The sequence below is a fragment of the Pangasianodon hypophthalmus genome, chromosome 19, assembly GCF_027358585.1.
Source record: "Pangasianodon hypophthalmus isolate fPanHyp1 chromosome 19, fPanHyp1.pri, whole genome shotgun sequence".
Lineage (NCBI taxonomy): Eukaryota > Metazoa > Chordata > Actinopteri > Siluriformes > Pangasiidae > Pangasianodon > Pangasianodon hypophthalmus.
Genome location: NC_069728.1, coordinates 15,373,092 through 15,394,592, shown reverse-complemented (window position 1 = coordinate 15,394,592; position 21,501 = coordinate 15,373,092). Strand labels below are relative to the sequence as shown.

Below are 21,501 nucleotides of genomic sequence, written 5' to 3'. Positions count from 1 at the left end.
GCAAACAAGCAAACAAACCACAAACAAACAAACACACAAACAAACAAATATATATACAAACAAAAAAACAACCAAACAAATAAATTCAATGTTTTGTATAGCAATTTTAACGATAAACATATTTACAAACCAGCTTTATAGAAGTATGGATGTAGATTTAAATCCCTATGCTATAAATAAACAAAACCACTTTCAAGCATTATGTTTTTAGATTTTAGATCTCAGTTATAAATTAAAAAAAGAAAAGATCAATATGCCACTAGAACAAGATCATTGGAATAAGATCCTTTAAGCGAACAACCAAGTAAACAATGTGCTATAGTCATCTCCATACTTTCTCTTAGTATTATAGACAATTATTGTATACCAAGGGGCACTTGTACAGTCTGAGTTTTTTTTTAAAAAAAAGAAAAAAGCAAGGATTTAAGCCTCCCAACCTGGGGTTTATCGGCTCATGTGCCTGCCACGAGAATATGGTTGGACGATTTCCAGATTTCGTAACCCAGAAACAATAACAGTTGTGACACAGCTCATTCAAATGACTCACTTTCACTGAAAAGATAGAGGAACGAAAACACCCGAGAGGCTCTAAATAGATCCTTTTGTTTTCATGCAAACACAGCGACGTCGCATTGCTCCTTGATGAGAAATGTTTCCTCAGCGAGTAGGGTTTTTTTTTTTTATATACTGAAAACTATATAAAAACTCCAATAGAGCACATGGCTTCCTGCATGAATAGATTGTTTAAAGGCACACAGTTGAAATGTCAAGCCACAGCTCTTTAGAGCAACTTCATTGAGCTATGGCACATTGTGCAGCATCAGATTTATTTTTCTTCAGCTATGCTTGTGTAAGACTGAGGGCCAGGCAGAAGCTTTCTGTTGGCTTACTTTCTTTTTTTTAAGTTAGTGCAGTGGAAATAAACACATTGGCAATGATAAATTCATTTTTTTGTCATCTTTTGTGACACACATTCCAGCTGTTGTTAATATAATACCTGCTCTTAGGTAAAAAATCCGGTCTGGGAGAATCTGAGAGAAGTTACAAATGATATGAACCACCAACATCCAATCAGGACAAGAAAGCATTTGTATTTACTTGTCAGTCTGTCAATTTAGACAGTGCCTCCTCTAGCTGTGTGTAGCTTGGGATTGAAAAAAAAAAAAAGGAGACTATATATAATTGCTTTCCCTGTGTCATATGGTTGAGGCTGTACATTCGTTCACTGCATAAGGATCCTCATGTGGGTTTGCTCTGTTATGGAACTTGGACATCACCAGCGTTTGCCACATTTGGATCACTGAAGATTGGACCAGCGCACAAAAGCTCAGTGTTGGGACTGAGGAAATGGAAATCCCACCAGTCGTTTGTAGAATGAACACCATGCGAAAGCTAAATGTGGCTTGGCACGCTTTGGCAGATTGTGAATCCCTCATCTCGCTCGAAATGAACAGCGTTCTGAGACGTGTGGAACTAAATAGCGTGAATCATTGTGTCATGAGAGGTTAAACAAGGCTTTTGAAATGATGAAGGATCAAATAGAAGGAAAGCTCAGTAAATAAAACAACAGATGTCTGGATTTGTGAAGTAAAATGTGATTTGTTAAAGCTTTAAAGATATTTGCTGCTCGCAAATAGACAAAGGTCACAAATAAAAGAAGGAATATATTTGAGAGGAATTCTGAAGCCAGAATATATAAAGTCCTGGTGAGAAGAAAATACTGAGTTTGGTCACGGATACATGCCTAGTATTTTGGTTTTTATGTGATTAGAAAATTAGTCTCTTGTTGTACATATACTCCCAGTCAAACGTTTTTACATTTTATGACTCATTATTGGTAATTAAATATGGAAAGAAATTAAGCCATCAAATCTTTGTATTTAAGGACTTCTTAATCATCCACTCTAGTTTTAATGGGACTCTAGATGAGTGTTTTATTAAAGGCGAGTGCAGTAGTCACTAGTGCAGTAGTTTGGTGAAGTAGTCACTATAAGACAGAAAGTTACTGTACAAATATATGTTGCGTGCTAATTGGATTGATCCAGATTGGCCTTTTCCAGTTAGAGCTAGATCTTATTTCCAGTAAAATAAAACGGTGTGGTATGGTCGTGCAGTGGGTACTGATAATACCTCATAGATCCAAGAGCCCCAGTTCGATCCTGAGCTTAGATTACTCTCTGTGTGGAGTTTTAGATACACATCCATGTGGGTTTCCTCTGGGTTCTCTGGTTTTCTCCCATCTCCTGATAACATGGCAGTAGATGGATTGGCTATGCTTAGTTGCCTCTAGGTGTGAATGTATGTGTGTGTGTGCATGGTGCGCTGCAAAGGACTGGAATCTGGTGTATGGTGTGTTCCCATCTCAAGCACAATGTTCTCTGGATAGGCTCTGCATCCACCTCAACCCTGACCAGGATAAAGCGGTTACTGAAGATGAATTACAGCAGTTACTGAAGATGAATGAGAGATAATCACAAACATTTGTCACTTCACTTATACCAACTTCTTACTTAGATTTTCTCATTCTAAAGTATATCATGTGAACCCATTACTTTTGACAACATTTGACTGACACTGTGACATTGTTGTTCCATGAGCACTGGATAACCACAAGGTTTTCCTGTTGCTCAGAAACCGAACTCCGAACTGTGAGAACGTTCTAAAGGGAATTTTTGGCCATTACTAATGGCATTTTATAGTGTCATATGGTAACCACGTGACCTTATGTCAAAGATCCTGACATATACATGTGCACAAAGAAAGTATGCAAGTGTTGAAACACTGCCCCTGGTGGTTTGGAAGGAAAGAAGTAGAGCAGTTACTTGGTGGTGTTACACTGCCTAAACCAGAATACAGACCTGAAGAGACATTTCAATTACTCTTTTGTTGAAAATGAGTCGAATAAGTTGAAGTTTTTATACACAGAAACTAGGAGTCCTGTATTAATGCGATATTTTGTGAGCTGTTTCTCATGGCTGGTTTTCTACCCACAGGACACAGACCTGATCATGACCTTTAATATTTCCATGCATCGCTCATGGTGGATGGAGAACGGCCCTGGGTGCAGGGTGACCCCTGTGACCCCTCCGCCCTCCTGGGCTCCTGAAGACCACCGCTACATCAGCATAGCCGGCTGCGTGCTGGAGTACCAGTATGTGGAGGTGGCCCACAGTTCCCTGCAGATCATCCTGGCTGTGAGTGTTTCCCTCGACCCTGAGCACTCACTCCTACTCAATCTATCATTTGAAACCAAACTGATGGGCTGCTTATTTTGCATAAATATATATAATATATGTATCTGCTTATAATTGAGGTGAAGATGAGATATATGGTGATATATTGTGATTATAGTTGCACGGATGCCCCAGGACCTGAGGGTTGAAAGTTGAGGGTTGAGGGTTGATGAATGAGGGTTAAATGGGTTTCGATGTCGCTTACGAATGTGACATGGTACCTTTTGAAATCTGCCTTTGAAGTCGGCAAGAGCACACGCATGAAGTGTTTGCACAAATTGGCCTGCTAATGGGATATTCGAATTGGCTGAGCATGCGTTGAAGAGCTTGAATTTAAATGTGTTTGTTTTAAAGGCCTCCAAGGAAGCATACTATTTCTTGCATCGTTTGCTTGCTTTTCGGAAATACAGTGTAACTACTGAGACTGTAAATAACATTTTCAATATGTATTGTGACTTTACTGAATATCCAAAATCATTAGCAATCCATTATCAATTCGTCAAATTGATTTATGCGCTCAGGTGGGAACACAGTCTCAGTACATCTGAGCAAGGTCATCTCACTCCAGTTCCAAGTGAACTCTAGCGCTATTTGATTGCAGTGATAAAGCGATGTGATTCTGATTCAACGTAACTACAGGAAGCGAATCAAACGTGCTGTATTTTGGGTTGTTTTGTAGATGTGAGCTGCTAAACTGAGCCGCGAAGGACAGAGCCGTAGCACTGCAGAAATGTCATGTGTTCTGGATAACTGGACAGACAAACAAAAAGAGAAAATAAATGTTGGATGCTATACACGAAATATTTTGAACTAGTTATTTATATAATTATTTTATCATGTATTTAGCACCAGCTTCGTGTTCTACATGCGCGGCTGATTTTTTTCTATTGCCATATTTCTGACTATTGAATACCGAGCATGTTTTCTGTTCTATACCCCCCTCAGCCAGTGCTTTTTTTTAGTTCATTTAATTATGTGCAGTGTGAAACCAAACCAAATAGCAAACAAACCGAAAGCATCAATTTTACTTTGAAATCACTCTGACTCAGCAAACAGACTAATAGGCATGAACCAGCTAATAAGTTATGAGAGGCCAAGAAAAAAACCACATGATCGATGATAAACAGGAAGAAAGTCAAAACACTGAAAGGAAACTTGGCAAAATGAGAAACAGTGGCATTTTCATCATCATTCATGTGCTTTTCTGGGAAAACCATCACTGTAACAGCACTAATCTAATTTGGAAAGAAAAACAACTAAAGCAAATAAAGTAATAACACTTTGGCATTCTTAGACATTTCCTTTGATTTTTAGACATTTGGTGATATGCTCAAGCTTTCTCAATTTCCACCCATCTGATGTAGCAAGTTATATTTTATATTCCAAGTAGATGCTTTACAGTGGTATGTAAATGACAGCTATGCTAGGCTACATACTATTATAGTAGTATGAGACTTAGAACAAAGACTTTTGCTGCATTCATACTATATGGAATTAACTTTAATGAACACTTTCCAATTGGGATAAACCATTCCCATCAAGCTGGGAGCTTTCTGATAGCCGCAATTTCCCCAAACCAAACACGGCAAGTGGCAAGGCAACTGGCTACGTGGACATGCCTATGAAATAAAGTCTTGAAATGGTCATTTTATTTTATATTTCAGTATATTCCAGTTTTACATGTTAAGGTTTAGCAAGAGATGCACTAATGTTTAACATGAATAAAGCTGTATGCTACCACCCTTTGTAACTAATATAGCAAACAAAGCGAAGTATGTGGTTCGTCCCCAAACTGTTGCCACAAAGTTGGAATCATACAATTATCTAGAACGTCTTTGTATGCTGTATGCATGAACGTCTTTGTATGCTTTGTATGCATGCATTAAAAGTTCCCTTCACTGGAACTGAGGCCCAAACCTGCTCATGCATGACAATGCACCTGTGCACAAAGCAAGCTCTATAAAGATATTATTTGCAATGTTTTGAGTGGATGAACTCGAGTGGCCTTCATAGAGCCCTGACTTCAACATCTTTGATGAACTGAAACGCCGACCAAGTCTTCTTGTCCGACATCAGTGCCTGACCTCACTAATGCTCTTGTTCAAATGGGCAGAAATTCCCACAGCTACACTCCAAAATCTGGTGGAAAGCCTTCCCAAAAAGTGGACGCTGTTATAGCAACAAAGGGGGGACCAACTCCATATTAATCCCTATTAATGCTCATTCACGAAGCACAAACTGTATGGCTATGAGGGTCATGTGTCCACATACTTTTGACCATATTGAGTATGTGCGAAACCTGTCATCTTTGTGGTTTATTCAAGTGGAAGTGTAGATCATCAGTCTTATTGGTTGGTTGAAATTTTTCAGCATCAGTTTGGTATGTCAGGGTCGGCAATACAGCGTTTCAGTAAAGCTGCCCTTTCCAGTGAAATTTCTGCCTGTAGCTGCCTGTTTAGTAAGTGGAAAACAAGGCCTTACATTAAATATTCAGAGAGTTCACAATCAAGTCTGACATTATGTCCAAGGCTAGATAATTTTAACCGTGCGCCAAGACGTTCTGTAAATAGCTGATCTCGTTCTCAACCAAGCTAGAGTTGTGTTCGTGCTGTATTTATAGCCATCTGCACTCTGACAGCTAATGGTCCTGCAGAGATTTTATATCAGAAAACAGTGGAGGAGAAAAACAACGCCCGCATTCAGACTAGGAGCCTGTTGGGAGCTTTTAGTGGCTTTGCAGTGCTCCACTCCTGGGACTGCAGGAAGTGCCGCTCTTTGCTCGCAGAGTATTCACAGCCTGTGTTCTCCTACAGCATTGTGTGTGTATACGTGTGTGTGGGCTTATACTCTCAGGTAAAAGACGACGCAGCATCCCCAGCGCGTCTTTAACTCTCAGCCTTTCCTGGTAATTACTAACCTGGGGCTCCCAGCCGGCGTGTGTGTATGTGTGTGTACGCCAGTGCCAAGATCTTTCAGAATGACTTAATGTATGCCATGTAATTAGAGAATGTGTTTATGAAACAGAGCTGTGTGTTTGCACTGTGCAAATGATCGTGCTGAAGCTTGCGTGTTTCCCCAGAGAGATTCACTCCTCCCGTGCTGCATGTGAGAAACGATGTTGCCATCTACACTAAGCGTTTGCTAACGCTGCCATGGCAATCATCAGAGTGTCAGTATTGTGACACAATATTTTATTTAACTGGTAACATCCAGAGGCGTGTAACATAGTGTTAAATGCTGTGGTGTCTTAACAACAAACACCTGATATTGACTGCAGTAAAGCTTGTTTTGGTGTTATGTGTTAGACCTTATTAAGAACCTTTTTTTGTGACAAATTTGAGTCTAGCATTGTATCTATCCAACTCAGTATATTCTTCCCAGCAATTCCATCGTGTTTTTTCATGGACATTGTAAGAAAAAAAAAACTATAAGTGCTCCACGAAAAAATTAGCGACAAAAATGGCAGACCAAACTTTCACTTCAGTCCAATAGGTTATATACACTTATACCAGAACAATCACGCAATAGTCCGATTAGTGCAGTACGTAAAATCACGCAGACACAGGTCAAGAGCTTTGGGTAGTGTTCACATCAAACAGAATGGAAAGAATACACACATACACAAAGGTCAGGTGAGTACGTCCAGACTGGTTCGAGCTGAAACAAAGGCTACAGTAACCCAAATAACTACTCTATACAACCGTGGTGAGCAGAAAATCATCTCAGAATGCACAACACATCAAACCTTGAGGAGGATGGGCTACAACAGAAGGAGAACACATCGGGTTCCGGTCCTGTCAGCCAAGAATAGGAATCTGAGGCTACAGTGGAAACAGGCTCACAGACAGTTGAACACTTGAAAAATGTCAGCTGATCTGATGAATCTTGATTTCTGCTGCAGGTGATAGGAATGAATCCATGAACCCAACCTGCCTTGTGTCGTCAGTTCAGGCTGGTGGAGGTGGTGTAATGGTGTGGGGAATGTTTTCTTGGCACACATTGGGCCACCATTGAAGCAGCATTTGAATGCCACAGCTTGTCTGACTATTGTTGCTGACCACATGCGTCACTTTATGGCCACAATTTACGCATCTTATAGTGCCTCCTTCCAGCATGATAAAGTACAATTCATGTCAAACAAAGTGACCTCCTCAGTCACCAGTTCTGAATCCAATTCTAGAGCGCCTTTGGGATGTGATAAAACACAAGCTTCAGCTAATAGATCTGCATCATTTTTATGTGATGCAATCATGTCAACATGGACCAGAATGTTTCAGAGTCCATGCCACGAAGATCTGAGGCTCTTCTAAGAGTACAAGTGAATTGTGTTGTAGCAGGCTAAGAGTGTGTTTATGTTTGTACCTGTGTTCACATATTCCCAAAATGATTTAAAAAGATAACAGTACAAGAAATTAAGGAAATTGCTGCAGGTATAGTTCTTGCTAGATAATAAAGCCAATAATGCAAAGATTATAGTAGCAAAGGAACACAAGTAAAATGCTGCCTTTAGTGTCACTGGTAAATATCATGGTCTCATTATTGCTGTTTTCTGCACGGATATTATTCTTCAGTTGCTTAACTCAATTCCAAGACGCTAACAGAATAATCCTAAAATAACTTCAGTTATTCTCAATTATGTTCACTTTCCAACTTAGGAGTGAAAATAACTTTCAGTGTCTTGAATAAAAGAAAGGATGTGGAAAGAAAGGATTCATCTTCTCCCATGCACCGAATTGATTTAGTTTGTTCAGACGAGCTATAATAATAAAATAAATACACTGAATACTGGAAGATTTTTGAGCTTCATAAGTTTTATTACAATCCAGATATCTAGGCTCAAAGATGCATTTTAACAGTATGTGCCAGATGGTGCAAAGCACCAGCTGTCCACATTTCAGGTTCTGTTCCATACACGGACCTTGAACATCAAATACTAAAGCACCTGGTCGCAGATCAAAGGTGCGCTTGATGCATTTCAAATTGGTAATAAGGCAGAACATCATGGAGGTAATGGCTGGAGTTATTGTACCTTCAATACAGTTTAGTCTCCTCAGCGTGAGCATTCGTACACCGATCTGCAGGATCAATATGACAATCATTGAGTTAAGTTTGGTTTGAAATACAGATCTGCCAACCTTCATGGATTTTATGTAGAAGCTCTGCATTTTAACATCGCTATACTGTGGTATGAGTTATCACTCAAAGCATATGCCAAATACAGTCTTATTTTTCCCCTCAATAAAAACAGCAGATGAGCTGATCAGCATATGAATCTGGAATGATTTCCAGTTGTGTAAGTGTTTTGAAACAGCTGTACTGCGCATGTGCGTGTGCAAAACTGACTCGCTTCTCTTTGCTGCGGTTCTACTTCGGCAAAAACACCAGGTCCACATACTCACCAAAATATCAGTTAATTTCATGTTTTTAATGTTCGTCGAATTAGAATGATATTTCGGACTTAATAATGACGCTAGTCCTTCAATAACACCAAGCAATTTGGTACAATTTTTATATAACTTTTCCATTTTTCTGAAGATATGTCTGACTCATAATGACAACAGAGACTAATATAATACAACAGTTAAAAACTTTTCCTCTGGGATTAGCATAAGGTATCTTCTAATACATAGACCAAATCTTCTCTTGTTTTTTAAAATAACATTTTATTAGCTAATAAAGAATGTCACACACTTCGTTCTTCCGTAACACTGGAGTTTTTTCTTAATGACTTACCCTAATGACGTACCCTACAGCCATCCCTACATACATCATTGCTTAACGTCCCTGACACACCCTGGAAGCCCCTCCCCCTCCCGTGTCTCATCACATTAGTGATCTTAATGTTCCTGCTTGAAAGATGCACTGATGTGGCACCGTCACTTCTGTCAAGGTAAATGAGGAATGCTTTATTAGTTTATTAATGTGAAAAAATCTATTAATACATGTTCATCTTAGCTAACATTTTTCTTAGGTAACAAAATTTGGCCAAAAATTGTCCAAAAGAGATAAAAGGATGAAATTCTTGACCAAAAACAGGTTAAACAAACTGTCAGATATAACACTTTACTTTAATGGCAAGGGTAATGATAATTAGACTGCAATTATCATTTATTAGCAGTTAGCAATTATTAAACACTGTTTGTTTCTTGCTCTTTTGGTCCACACAGCACAGAGACGTTCAGACAGTTTGTGCAGCAGATCGACAGTGAAAATATCGACCGTGTGGTGCCATTTTATGATTTCTACAAGGCAAATTAACAAGCGATTTGCAATTTGAATTTCTCAGTGATTGAAAGACTGAAAGTCTACTGTTAGATGACATTGACGCTGAGATTGTGTTTATCTGTTCAGGAGAAGTAATCATGTTTTGCTCCTGTCTTCACTGATCGGTAAATCACTAATATATCGAAAATATACTGTATTATATTTACATACTTTTAAAGCTCTTTAACATTCTGTTCTAACACCTTAAATCAGAAGATTAAACGACTTGTGGAAAATTGCATTTACAAAATTTCCCCCTACTTCAATTGTAGTCCATCGCTGAGATGTTTTGACTCTGAGCCACCGGAGTAGTGGAGAAATGGAAGTCTCACTCAAAACCATTTCCGTACGTTTCTACCTTAAACCACATCCAGTGCCGCAGTAATCTCACACAGACTTGCTGATGTAGTTCAGGACACAAAAATGTAACATGACAAACTGGAATCTATAAGTGTGAAGAAACTTGATTTGCACTAGACTGGAATCCCATTCAGGATGTATCCCTGCCTTGCACCCAGTATTCCCAGGATAGGCTCTACATTCACCACAACCCTGACCTAGATAAAGCGGTTACTGAAGATGAATAAATGACTGAATGAAAAACTTTACTGTGTAGGACAAAGATGCAACTCGTAATTCCCAGCCTACAACTGGTAAAAAACACAGAAAACACCCCCTCGACTTGAAATTTCATCTCGTCAAGTTGGGCTAATCTTCTCAACTACCAGTTTCTTCCCAGTTTACGGAGTGACGTCTAAAGTAAAGTCCTGCTTTTCTACTTTTAAATTAGTTTACTGCAGTATTGGCTTTAGATCAGTTAATATACAGACACAGTACTTGGTTAAATGTATAACAATGACTATACTAATCACTGTTTTGAAAATGTAATCATCATCATTAGAGTTCTCACTAACGTTAGCAAGCTAGCTTGTTGCTAGGCTATGCACTATTAACTGCTGTTGTTGCTGTACTGCAATTTCAGTCCAAAATTTTGCATGAATGTTTTACGTTCACTGTAGAAGAACAGCACCAGTAGCCACTCAGGCCTGTAACTGTAAAAGTTCAGTTAAAATAGCTTTTTATAAGCTTTGCATGCTCTGACAAAGCAAGCAAAAACACATTTTTTTTTTTTTTGGAGGCGTCCATGTTTTTTCTTTCCACTTTGCACGTCATGTGAAAGTCAACTTGAAAATTATGACGTACAAGGCGCCACAAATGAAGCAATAGGTTTACTGGGGCAGCCATCTTGGACAACAAGAGTCAGTGCAACTGGGTATCCTTCCATTCCCATGGCCCCATCTTGTAGTAGGAACCTGAAAGATAAAGTTGAATTAGTAAATATGGACTATCCCTGAAATTTTACAAAATCATCTTTCTAAAAATGAGATGCCGCTAACTGATAGTATATAATGGTTGGGTTTTGTGTTTGTGGAACTGATTTGGGGTGACATAGAATTCAATTGCAGCCTTGTATCTCTAGTGAGAAAAAAAAAAAAAAGCTGACATCTTGGATGATCCATTACATTTAGTGTAAATGGAAAATTGTGTAAATATTATTTTTGGTTTTAAAAGAAAGTATGTTTGTTCATGTTTCAAGGACATTTTTTTTCTCTTTTTTTGTTGCAGTTTTTCTTGTTGGGATTATTTAGTGATTACAGTTTGTGAATTAATTTTAGTATGCACTTGCACACATCTTGATGAGGCTCATTTTCTTTGTGTGTGTGTATATCTCTGTCTGTGTGTGTGTCTGTGTGTGCTTGTTGATATCTCATTTAATCACAAACAACCATTTCATGATGAGAGCTTCGCATTCATGTAGAAACACTGCATTATTTATGCAAGTCTTTGGGAGCCTCCAGATCTCAATTTTCACAAAGAACTCAAAGCATCTTAATATTCAAGATGGTTTCAGATCTCAGGCTGTATCAGTGCAATGTGTTTAAGGTGGGGGTGTAATGCACTGCCACTATCTGTATTTAACTGCCACTATCTATATTTAGCTCAAAAAAAATTATTTGTATCAATATTCATATTTAAACCCATAGTGAGTGTGGCCTACACCACACTCCAAAAAAAAAAAATTTAATTGACATAGAGATGTGTGTGGGACTAATTTTTAATCCCATTTGCACAGTTATTTTTATTTGTGTAATATATTCTAACAAATTTAGATGGTTATATTTCCCAAAATATTAACAAACTAAAGCCTAATTTAAACCCCTCTGACCCTGACCAGGCAGTTACTAAGGATGACTCAATGAAAACTACAAACGCTTCGATGTAAATGCATCGGTCACATTCACATTAATGAATGTGGTCTTTGTTTTTCTGCTTGCTCATGTCCCCAAGCTTCATGTTCATCTGTTCATTCAGAGTAACATAATCCATAGTATAAGGTTGCATCCCTACTATAAAGTATGTAATGAATGTAATGTTTGTAAATTTGTGTTGATTATGTGTATAACTGTGTGTAGTTCATGTGCTCAGACATATTTCCTCTCTGATACGCATTTTAGGTTCAGAACTAGCTCCTGTTCTTATTCCAAGACTGAATTTTCTTCATGCTTGTACATATATACGTAGCCAGCCTGCTGTAAAGCTGTTTCCACCTTGTGTCATACCTGAATGTAAAAACTGTTCTGTTATGTTTAATCAAGCAACCTTTATGAATATGCAACATGTTGAGGCACACGCCCCTACAGCAGAAAGGAAACAGGAAAATGGCTACATAAATGTATTTTTAGTTCATTTTTGGGAACAACAGTGTTTTAAATGTGACTGAAATGTATGGAATTGTTTGTTGAAATGTGCTTAATTTTTTTTTTTATTATTAAATGGCAACTCTTTAAGACCTAGGACCTTTAAGAGCCTAACCTAACCCTGAATAAAGTTTATTAAAGCATGTTACCAAATATATCACTAATAATAAGATGTAGTTAACAGAGTGCTTACATTGCCATCCAGTATCAGCTTTGGAGTGGTAATTTTGTAACCGTGTGACCATGTTTGTGAATTTTGTTTTTTGCTCTCTGATCATAGTAGGATAATTCATGTAATAACCCAGTAAATAAAACAATAATCATTAATCCAGGAGCCACTACAAATCCACAATCCAGTCAGCTCGGTATTACATACCTGCTTATCAAACTCACCTGTTTCCTGTTTACTTTCGTTTATTTATTTGAGTTCATTCGTTAACTATTTTTGTGAGGTTTTGCTAATCAAATTTGCATTTCTGAGAGGTGCTTTATCTGTCCGTTATTTCTGATTATTTCATTTTCGCTTCTGCCCTTCATTTTGATTTTGATTCTGATTCCCCTGCATTGCTCTGTTGCGTGACATTTGACCAAATGCCTGTTTTTGAACCACAGATTTGTTTATTGATTTGGGTTGATTTTAGGCTGTGCTTACATCCATCTGCCTCCACCTCCGTATATGTATATAAATGTTGTTTTAATTACATGTACAGTTTGATTCTACTTTCATTCGGATGAATATTCATTCGGAATATTGCATTTAAACACAGCCGTTGTTGGGTTCTTGAGAAATGTTCACCTCATTTCGTATAAAAGCATCTACCAAATGTATGAATATAAATAGTTACAATAGTTGAGATAATCAGAGTTTTTTGGCTTAAATAATATATAGGTTAATAATTATGTAAGTCGAACCAGGTGATGATTTTTTAAGCAGTAATATCCATGTGGTATCCCAAGGTCTAGACCTATTGGTTTAAATGAATCATCCAAGACATAAGGGACATTTATCCAATTTCCTCTCCCCGGTGACTCTTTCACCTTAAGAGAGTTCCAATTTTCAGCACTCTTGATCCAGCTTGTGACTCCACTTTAGCTTGTCTGGGTGACGACGTAAGAAGATTTCCGAATGCATTTTCCTAGTGTGTTCCGAAAGCTATTAAAACAAGCTCGTCTGGAAGCAGCTTGTTCGGCAAAGGACGTTGAGAAGAGCAGCCCCGTAATTGGACAGAGGAACATGTGGCGCCTCAATCTCCATGCCTTGTGATGCGTCTCTTCCCTATTGCAGTCACTTTCTGATTTAAATGGGGAGGAACAGTAAGAGCTTCATAGCTGTCTGGATGCACAGGCAGTGCCGTCAGTCTCCACCCTCGAGCTCTCACAGGCATGGATTGTCTTTGTTTCTTAACAGAAATGGGCACTGAAACAAAGAACCCTTTTGTTATCTTTTCACACAATGAATGAGTGACTGGTTGGTTGGTAAACTGCAGAGACTATTTATCTATCTCTCTTGATCTATTTCTCAAGCACTCAGTTGATCTGCAAATTTTGCTTGTCATCTCTTTTGCTAAGCACCAGGCATGTCACAGCATGCAAAAGGCCCAAGATGTAATTTCTTATCTCATTTTAATTAATGAATCTGACCTTTGAGGTTAATTTGATGCAGTGATAAGGAGATAGACGTGCCGCGTTGAAAGGGTCTTTGACGTGAAGCAAAGCAACGACAGCTTGATCTTTTCCTCCCCTGCTGCTGGCACACAGAAGGATAATTACAAACTTTACAGAACAGACATGTGGGAAAACTCTGTTAGCTGTGTCCCTGTTTTCTGTGCTCAAGTTAGCCGTTAGACAGCCAAAGTGGAGGCTGTGTTTTTTTTTACCCAGCCTGTGCAGCACCTTTGCTTAATGAGGTTTCTTCCGGACCAGAAATGGATGTGCAGTCCTAAGCCATTCATTTCCACGCTGCTTCGACATTAGTAAGGCTGCATGCATCATTACGCCGTAAGGAAGCATCAGCCTGAAAGTAATTAAATAGAGCCGCACGATAATGGCGAGCTCACAGAGTGAGCTGATAGATGAATCTGAGGATGATCTCTTTTTTTGTGATAATCTTCCCATTCTCTTTTCTCTCATTATGAGGTTTCTTTTATTAATCTCATAATGGGGTAATCTTATGCTGCTCGGAAGCAATTGACTCTAGGCTACCTTATTTGTAGTTTGTACCTACTATGTTACTATTGTGGTGCCACTTACGCAATGAGAGGAAGATGGTGATTACTTCTTACAGAAGCCTTCCAGTTAACACTCACCTTCATGATTAACATAAATGCCCAAGAGGCCTGGTTTCCCCACTGTCTTACCTTTCAAAGGGAGTCAGATTCCAGTCTGCCTCTCCAGATGGATTGTCATATTTTACGCCAAACGTTGTATGCCATTTGTATCATTCTGGCTGAAACTGTGAGGCATTCTGTTAAAGGAGCAGATGCCTTGGTATTCTCTGGGGTTTCAGAAAACACAGAGTGATGAAATCCCGAGCCATTCCTGTCTGCATTAACCCATCTGCACTCGCTGTTCTTCCTGCCAGCTTCAGCAGTCATTAGCCAAGGAAAATGTGTTAATTTATTTCAGAAGAATACAAAGCTCGTGCTCAGGCTGTCTGAGTAGGGCATTGTGAGATCGTCCAGAGAAAGCCGCCCAGGAGATGGTGAGATGACGAGTTAATGCTGCTCCTCTGTGATTAATGCTCTCTCTCTCTCTCTTGCTCTCTCTCTCTCACCTCTTGCCCCATGAGCTTGTGAGGTCCACTGTGTTGCTATGCACCGGTGTCCACATCCTGAACCTGTTATCCTGATGTAACTTTGCAGATCGCGAGAGGGAGTCCAGTGTCCTTGATTCGTTTTCTGGGCATAGAAATCAAAGCACAAATGGACTGTAATACTGCACATTTTGGGTACAATCAGTGCTCCCATGAGAGATCCATTGTTTGCTTTTGCCATGTTGCCAGCTCAGTTCTGGCCTCTAGACACCGAGAACTGTCCCTGGGCAGATTTCTCCTTCTGAGAAGAAAGGAGAATGCTCTGGCAGACATGCACTGTCACATCTCAACAGGGGGTGAGGGACTCTTGGCATGCCTGGATGCACCATCAAATGAGCTGTGTCTATCATACTCAAACGCAGACAAGAGCATCCATTAAGACCTTGGCTATCAGAGCATGCCAAGAAATTAGCTGGTTTAAAGTGATAGCCATGGCTCAAGATCAAATCTGGACAAATAGAGTTTCTCCCTTCACTGGTTCCTCCAAAGCTAAACTACAGAGTGACCCAAAAGTCTCCAAACATAGGGGAAATTAACATTTTTTAGCAAAATGTCTTCCAAAATTTTTCATACTTAGTTTATGTTGCATTTTTTCAGATAGCCTTTAAGAATACCTTAAAAAAAGAAGAACGTATTGAAATCATTCTCATGGCTGGATTGTGAAGCTATCGCAAGGTTTCGATGGACATGCAGTTACATTCATTACACCAGATGTGTTAACACAAGTTCATTATGAGTGAGAGAGACATCTCCATATGTGTGTATAAAGAAATGGCAATTATATAGAGGATGTTTTGTAAATAAATTTACATTTTGCTAAAAAGTGTTATTTCCCCTACATAAGGAGACATTTGGACATCCTATAGATGCCCTTATTTCTGGTGTGAAAGTGAGATCTTTCTGAATTGACAAGAAGTATGAATGCCTCTTTGTCCTGATTGGTTTAGATTGAACTGGAATATGAGAATATGAGCAGAACTTAAAAATCAGTGACCTCTCTTTTAAAGACCAAGTCAAATCAAGTAGCCATTTCTTCTGATTTTATCATATCAAACAGGTTCCCAACCCTGGGCCTGGATTACCCCATGTCCTGCATATTTTAGTGTTTTCCTGCTCTAATCTACCTGATTCAACTCAGGAATGGGTGTTAATTAGCTGATTAGTTGAATCAGGTGTGTTGGGAGCAGAGAAAACACTTAAATGAGCCAGACACAGCGTACTCCAAGACCAGGGTTGGGGTTGAGTTATAAGTAACTACTGCAACTGCCTCCCAAGAGAAGCTTTGCTAATCTTGACTCCAAAGGTACAGCTATATCTTGCAGTATGTTATTAAAGTAGAAATATTCTCAGCCACATGAGCATTGGCATATTTTTTTCTTGTTATCCTTGTTGAGTACGGCATCTGTGAGCTGCCACAGCTGCTTAGCATGCTGTATGCTAAGCTGAAACCTCACCTAGTTACAGATACTGTCACAGCATATCTTTCGTGTTCATACACTGGCTTCCAGCATGCCCACCTATATGCCACAGTCCTGCCAGGCATTATACACACACAGAGACACACACTCTCTCCAGTGTGAGATGCTCTCGACAGGCTGCCATGAGCCACGGTCGGCCGAGAGCACCCTAATGAATGAGACTATTATAGTCCAGCTCTACTGATGAGCTTCTGAGTGCGTTTTAAATGACACTCGTAATCCATCAGGCCTTGTTTAATTACAGTATGTTGTAGCGCGCCTTGATTGTGCGGATGTAATTGTTTGGAGAAAAGCTTAGTCCGGGGTCCATTAGGCGGCAGATGAAAGTCTGGGCCGTGTTCAGTAAGAGGTTTCTCTCTTTACCCCCTGCCAAAAGGCTTCTTGTATCATATTTACTTTATTAATCGTCCCGCTTTGCTGGTTTTTATTCAGATGTGGAGTGCTTATTGAGTGGCCGGATTTGCCTCATCTGCAGCATGTAAACAGCCTCTCGCTCCTCTCGCTTCATTTCCTCCACTGCGCTCCTTTCATGCTCTTTCCAATGTATGCGTCGTGATTGGTTCAGAGATGAGCTTCACATGTTTATTTCATCACCTCCCCAATCCAGACAGCCGTCATTTTGTCATGCTATGTGTGGCAGCGATAAGAAAATGAAGAGATGGACATCTACAAAGGATCTCTGAGGAAAAATGGTTCCCCTGTTGAAGGGAAAAGACAAACACTGAGCCAATTTGTATGAAATCATCACAGCAAGGCTGAAAATTTCTCTGGAGAGAGAGAGAGAGGGAGAAAGATAATCTTTCAGCTGTAAAAGAAGAAATGTGATATAAATATCCATCAATTTTCTGCACCGCCTATCCTACACAGGGTCGCAGGGGAGTCTGGAGCCTGACTCCCAGGGTATTCGGGGCACAAGGCAGGGGACACCCTGGACGGGGTGCCAGCCCATCGCAGGGCACAATCACACACACACTTCGGACAATTTGGCAATGCCAATAAGACTACAACATGTCTTTGGACTGGGGGAGGTAACCAGAGGAAACCCCCAAAGCATGGGGAGAACATGCAAACTTCACACACACAGGGCAGAGGTGGGATTCGAACCCCTAACCTCAGAGGTGTGGCGCAACAGTGCTAACCACGAAGCCATCATGCCCCCATGATATAAATATCTACATTCTTTTTGTTAAATGACCCAATTTTTAAATGGGTGAATCCATTTGGATGGTTTACGCTGATATAAATGATGAAGTAATCTCTTCCCAGATTTTCCTTCAGGGATCAATAAAGTACAGCCATCCAACCATCCATCCATCCATCTATCTAAATAACTTTGTTAATATGGTGCTAAATTTATGGTTCCAGTTAAAACAGAAACTTACGTAGTAAGAACCTTGAATTGAGGAGCATTAAGTATGACCTCAGCTCAGGATGCCATGAAACACAGCACTTCTATTATATGATTATAGCACATCACATTTAATATACAAATTATTATAGGACAACAAAGTGGTACCTCAAATTTTTAGCTACAGAGCATGCTAAGATTAAGTCAGTGATTGTCATGTCTACTCTGTCTGTCTGTAAATATGAACTCCATTTCACAGAATCCTCCACCACATACTGTAACAAACTACATGACTCATCACCTGACCTGTCACATAACGTTTCCTCAAACTTCTAATCACACACACCTGTTTTCCAGTCACTGGTTTACTACAAATACACACCTCAAACCTCTGCGAGCAAATCATTAATGATGTTACCAAGCCGTTATTATTAAGCGTATGATATTCTGTTTTTAACCTTTATCAAGATCGATATCAAGGTTGATTTGCCTCTTGTAGCCTGTTTGTTGATCACCTGAATGCTTATCTATTTACGATTGGATTCTGTCTTTGCCCGAGGGATTTGTCTGCTTTGCTATTTGCATCAGTAAACCTGCACTTGCATCTAAACCCTTGTCAGTATCTGACAGTAATGTGTTATGATATAGAGTATCTACCAGTCGAAGGTCTGCACTACCAGGCAAAAGATTGGACACATCTGTCCAGTGACCAAGAAATATGGTATCAAATCACAACTATTATATTTATGATCTTCACAATATTCCTGATTCCTCTTGGCATCAAAGAGAAAATGTGCACTGTGAAGCCAAATTACATCAAATAGCAAATGAGCCAAAACTATCTATTTTGCTAATGAACAAATAGGTGTCAAAGTGCCCTTACAAGTTTCCAATTAGACCAAGAACTTGCTCTGGTTCTAAAAGTTCTAAATGAAACTACTTGTTTGTGGAAACAATTTTAAGAAAATTAAAGCAAATTAATTTTTAAGTAAAAAATGAAAGTTGTCCCTAGTTTACTCCGGCTGTAAAGGTGCTAATAGTTTCATGACCACCATTTTGATTTTATTGTAGGTGCTAAAAGCCACCTGTGCCTTAACAATAATGATCATGATTATCAGCTTTTAACACCAAAATATAGTTTGTCATGGCAAAAAGTGGTAGATAAAGCCATTATTTTTAATTCGATATTGACATTTGACATATTATCATATTCTGAAGCTCACTAGCATTCATCAGCCCATTTCAACAGCAGCATGACTCAAACTATCCTATCTCCCATGCCTCATTTTTCATTCTCAATAAATAAATAAATAAATAAATAAGTGCCAGTGGTGTGTATGAGATACAATTTTTGAAGCTGTCAGTCAGTGACTAGCGTGTGCCAAACACGAGAAAGAGGAAGGGATCAGTTTTGACATGGCATGCACCACGGGGCAGAGAGTCCACTTGCCTCATTACGAGTCGTTCCCCACAGCTGAGCATGTAGAGCCGTGGTCAGAGCCAATTACAATCCTCCACTAATTACACTGGAGAAAGTAAGAACATGAGTCGTACTCTGCGCATGTCAGTCCAGCAGGAGAGTCATCATCCACAAACATCGACTCCGGACCACTCTGTTTAGTTTATTTTGGTATCTTGCATCTGTTGGTCAGCCTCACTGGTCTCTGGTGGGCAATGAACGAGGATGGGAGAAAAGAATGATTGACAGCAGGGTTGATATCATCAGCATGGGGAGGGGATCAGGGAGAGCAGTGGTCTCTATTTCTCAAGTGCCACCAGACGAGAGCGGCTTATTCTTCCCCGGCTTTAATCATTCGAGCCGCTGGAGTAATCAGAGCTGCTGGACTGCTGAGGCAGCTCTAAGCAGGGCTCAGGAAAAAAGAGAGTGCATAATACAGTTAGCTAAAGGGAGGGGGCATGGATGAGTGAGATGGATATACATGGAGATTGAATGAGGTGGGGTGGGGAGAAAGAGGAAAAGAGAGAATGAGACAGAGAAAGTGACAGTACAAGGGAGAGACAAAGAGCATAACGCAGTTAAAAGAGATACAGAGACTCCACACAAGTGAAAGAGAGAGACAGTACAACCCTTTCATCCTTCATTTTATGCATGGATGAGTAAATATTGTAGGATGGCAGACCGTGCTTCCTTCCGTACGCACACACACACACACGCACACACGCACACACACACACAGACAGCCTTGACTCAAACCCCCTGTAACACCCCTGTGACTCAGTGTGTTATTGGGTGAATATCTCTGAATAAAAATACATTTAAAGCACTTATGTGCCAAGATAGAGCCTTTTTGAAGTAATATGCCTCACTCTAAGGGTTTGAAGTACAAAGGCCACACCTCCTTGCCAGGCACCTGTCTATCTTTGTAAATGAGGTGTTGCCTCTGTGCCTAAATCCAGTAAAATAAAAGGTGTGGCCTTTGTGCTACAATCCAGTGAAAGAGGCATGGCTTCTGTGCATCAATGCTAGTGAAGAAGGCGGGGCCTCTGTGCCTTATTCCCATGAAGAAGGTGTGGCCTCTGTGATTCAATGCTACTGATGAAGGTGCAACCTCTGTGCCTCAGTCCCAGTGAAGAAGGCAATCCAGTAAACGGGGTGTGGCCTCTGTGCCTCAATCCCAGAGAAGAAGGCATGGCTTCTGTTGTTCAATCCCAGAGAAGAAGGCATGGGACCTGTGGCTCAATCCCAGAGAAGAAGGCATGGCATCTGTGGCTCAATCCCAGAGAAGAAGGCATGGCTTCTGTTGTTCAATCCCAGAGAAGAAGGCAAGGTGTCTGTGGCTCAATCCCAGAGAAGAAGGCATGGGACCTGTGGCTCAATCCCAGAGAAAAAGGCATGGAGTCTGTGCCTCAATCCCAGAGAAGAAGGCATGGTGTCTGTGGCTCAATCCCAGAGAAGAAGACATGGCGTCTGTGGCTCAATCCCAGAAAAGAAGGCATGGCACCTGTGGCTCAATCCCAGAGAAGAAGGCATGGTGTCTGTGGCTCAATCCCAGAGAAGAAGGCATGGTGTCTGTGGCTCAATCCCAGAGAAGAAGGCATGGAGTCTGTGCCTCAAGCCCAGAGAGGAAGACATGGCTTCTGCCTCAATCACGTGAATAAATTGCGGCCTCTTTGCCTCAATTCCATTGAAAAAGGCATGACCTCTGTACCTCAGTCCTCTGAAGAAGGCATGGCCTCTGGGTCTCAATCCCATGAAGAAGGTGTGGCCTCGGCGTCTCAATCCCATGAAGAAGGTGTGGCCTCGGCGTCTCAATCCCATGAAGAAGGTGTGGTCTCTGTGCCTGACAGTTCCAATGGTAGAGGAAAGGGAGAGCAGAGACTACACAGAGTATTTGTAGAATTTATCGATACAGAGACGCTTTGATCCTTTCAGATACAATTGCCAAACAACCTGTAGTGAATTAGTACAGGCATATTGTAAATATTGATTTGGATTGATGAATCTTTAAAGCAACCTGCTGTCATACTGAGACCAAACGCCTGTCTGTTATTGTTATAGGACGAGACGCTTCAATTTTCCTTTGTGTGTTATGATAAACCGGATATTAATCCAGATCTCTGCTTTGCAACAATGAGCACATAGTGT

General features: G+C 40.1%; 1 protein-coding gene across 3 annotated transcripts in view; it reads left to right on the top strand.

Annotated features, from left to right (window-relative positions):
• nkain2 (sodium/potassium transporting ATPase interacting 2) overlaps positions 1–21,501 on the top strand; it is a 193,821-nt gene that overhangs the window by 138,510 nt on the left and 33,810 nt on the right. For 2 of the 3 annotated variants that reach the window (XM_026922588.3, XM_026922589.3), the window contains exon 4: positions 2,994–3,194. The exons of the other annotated variant lie outside the window; for it this stretch is intronic. In XM_026922588.3, coding sequence (XP_026778389.1) covers positions 2,994–3,194 — 201 coding nt within the window. The remainder of the gene's footprint in view (positions 1–2,993; positions 3,195–21,501) is intronic. 3 annotated transcript variants of the gene reach the window in all.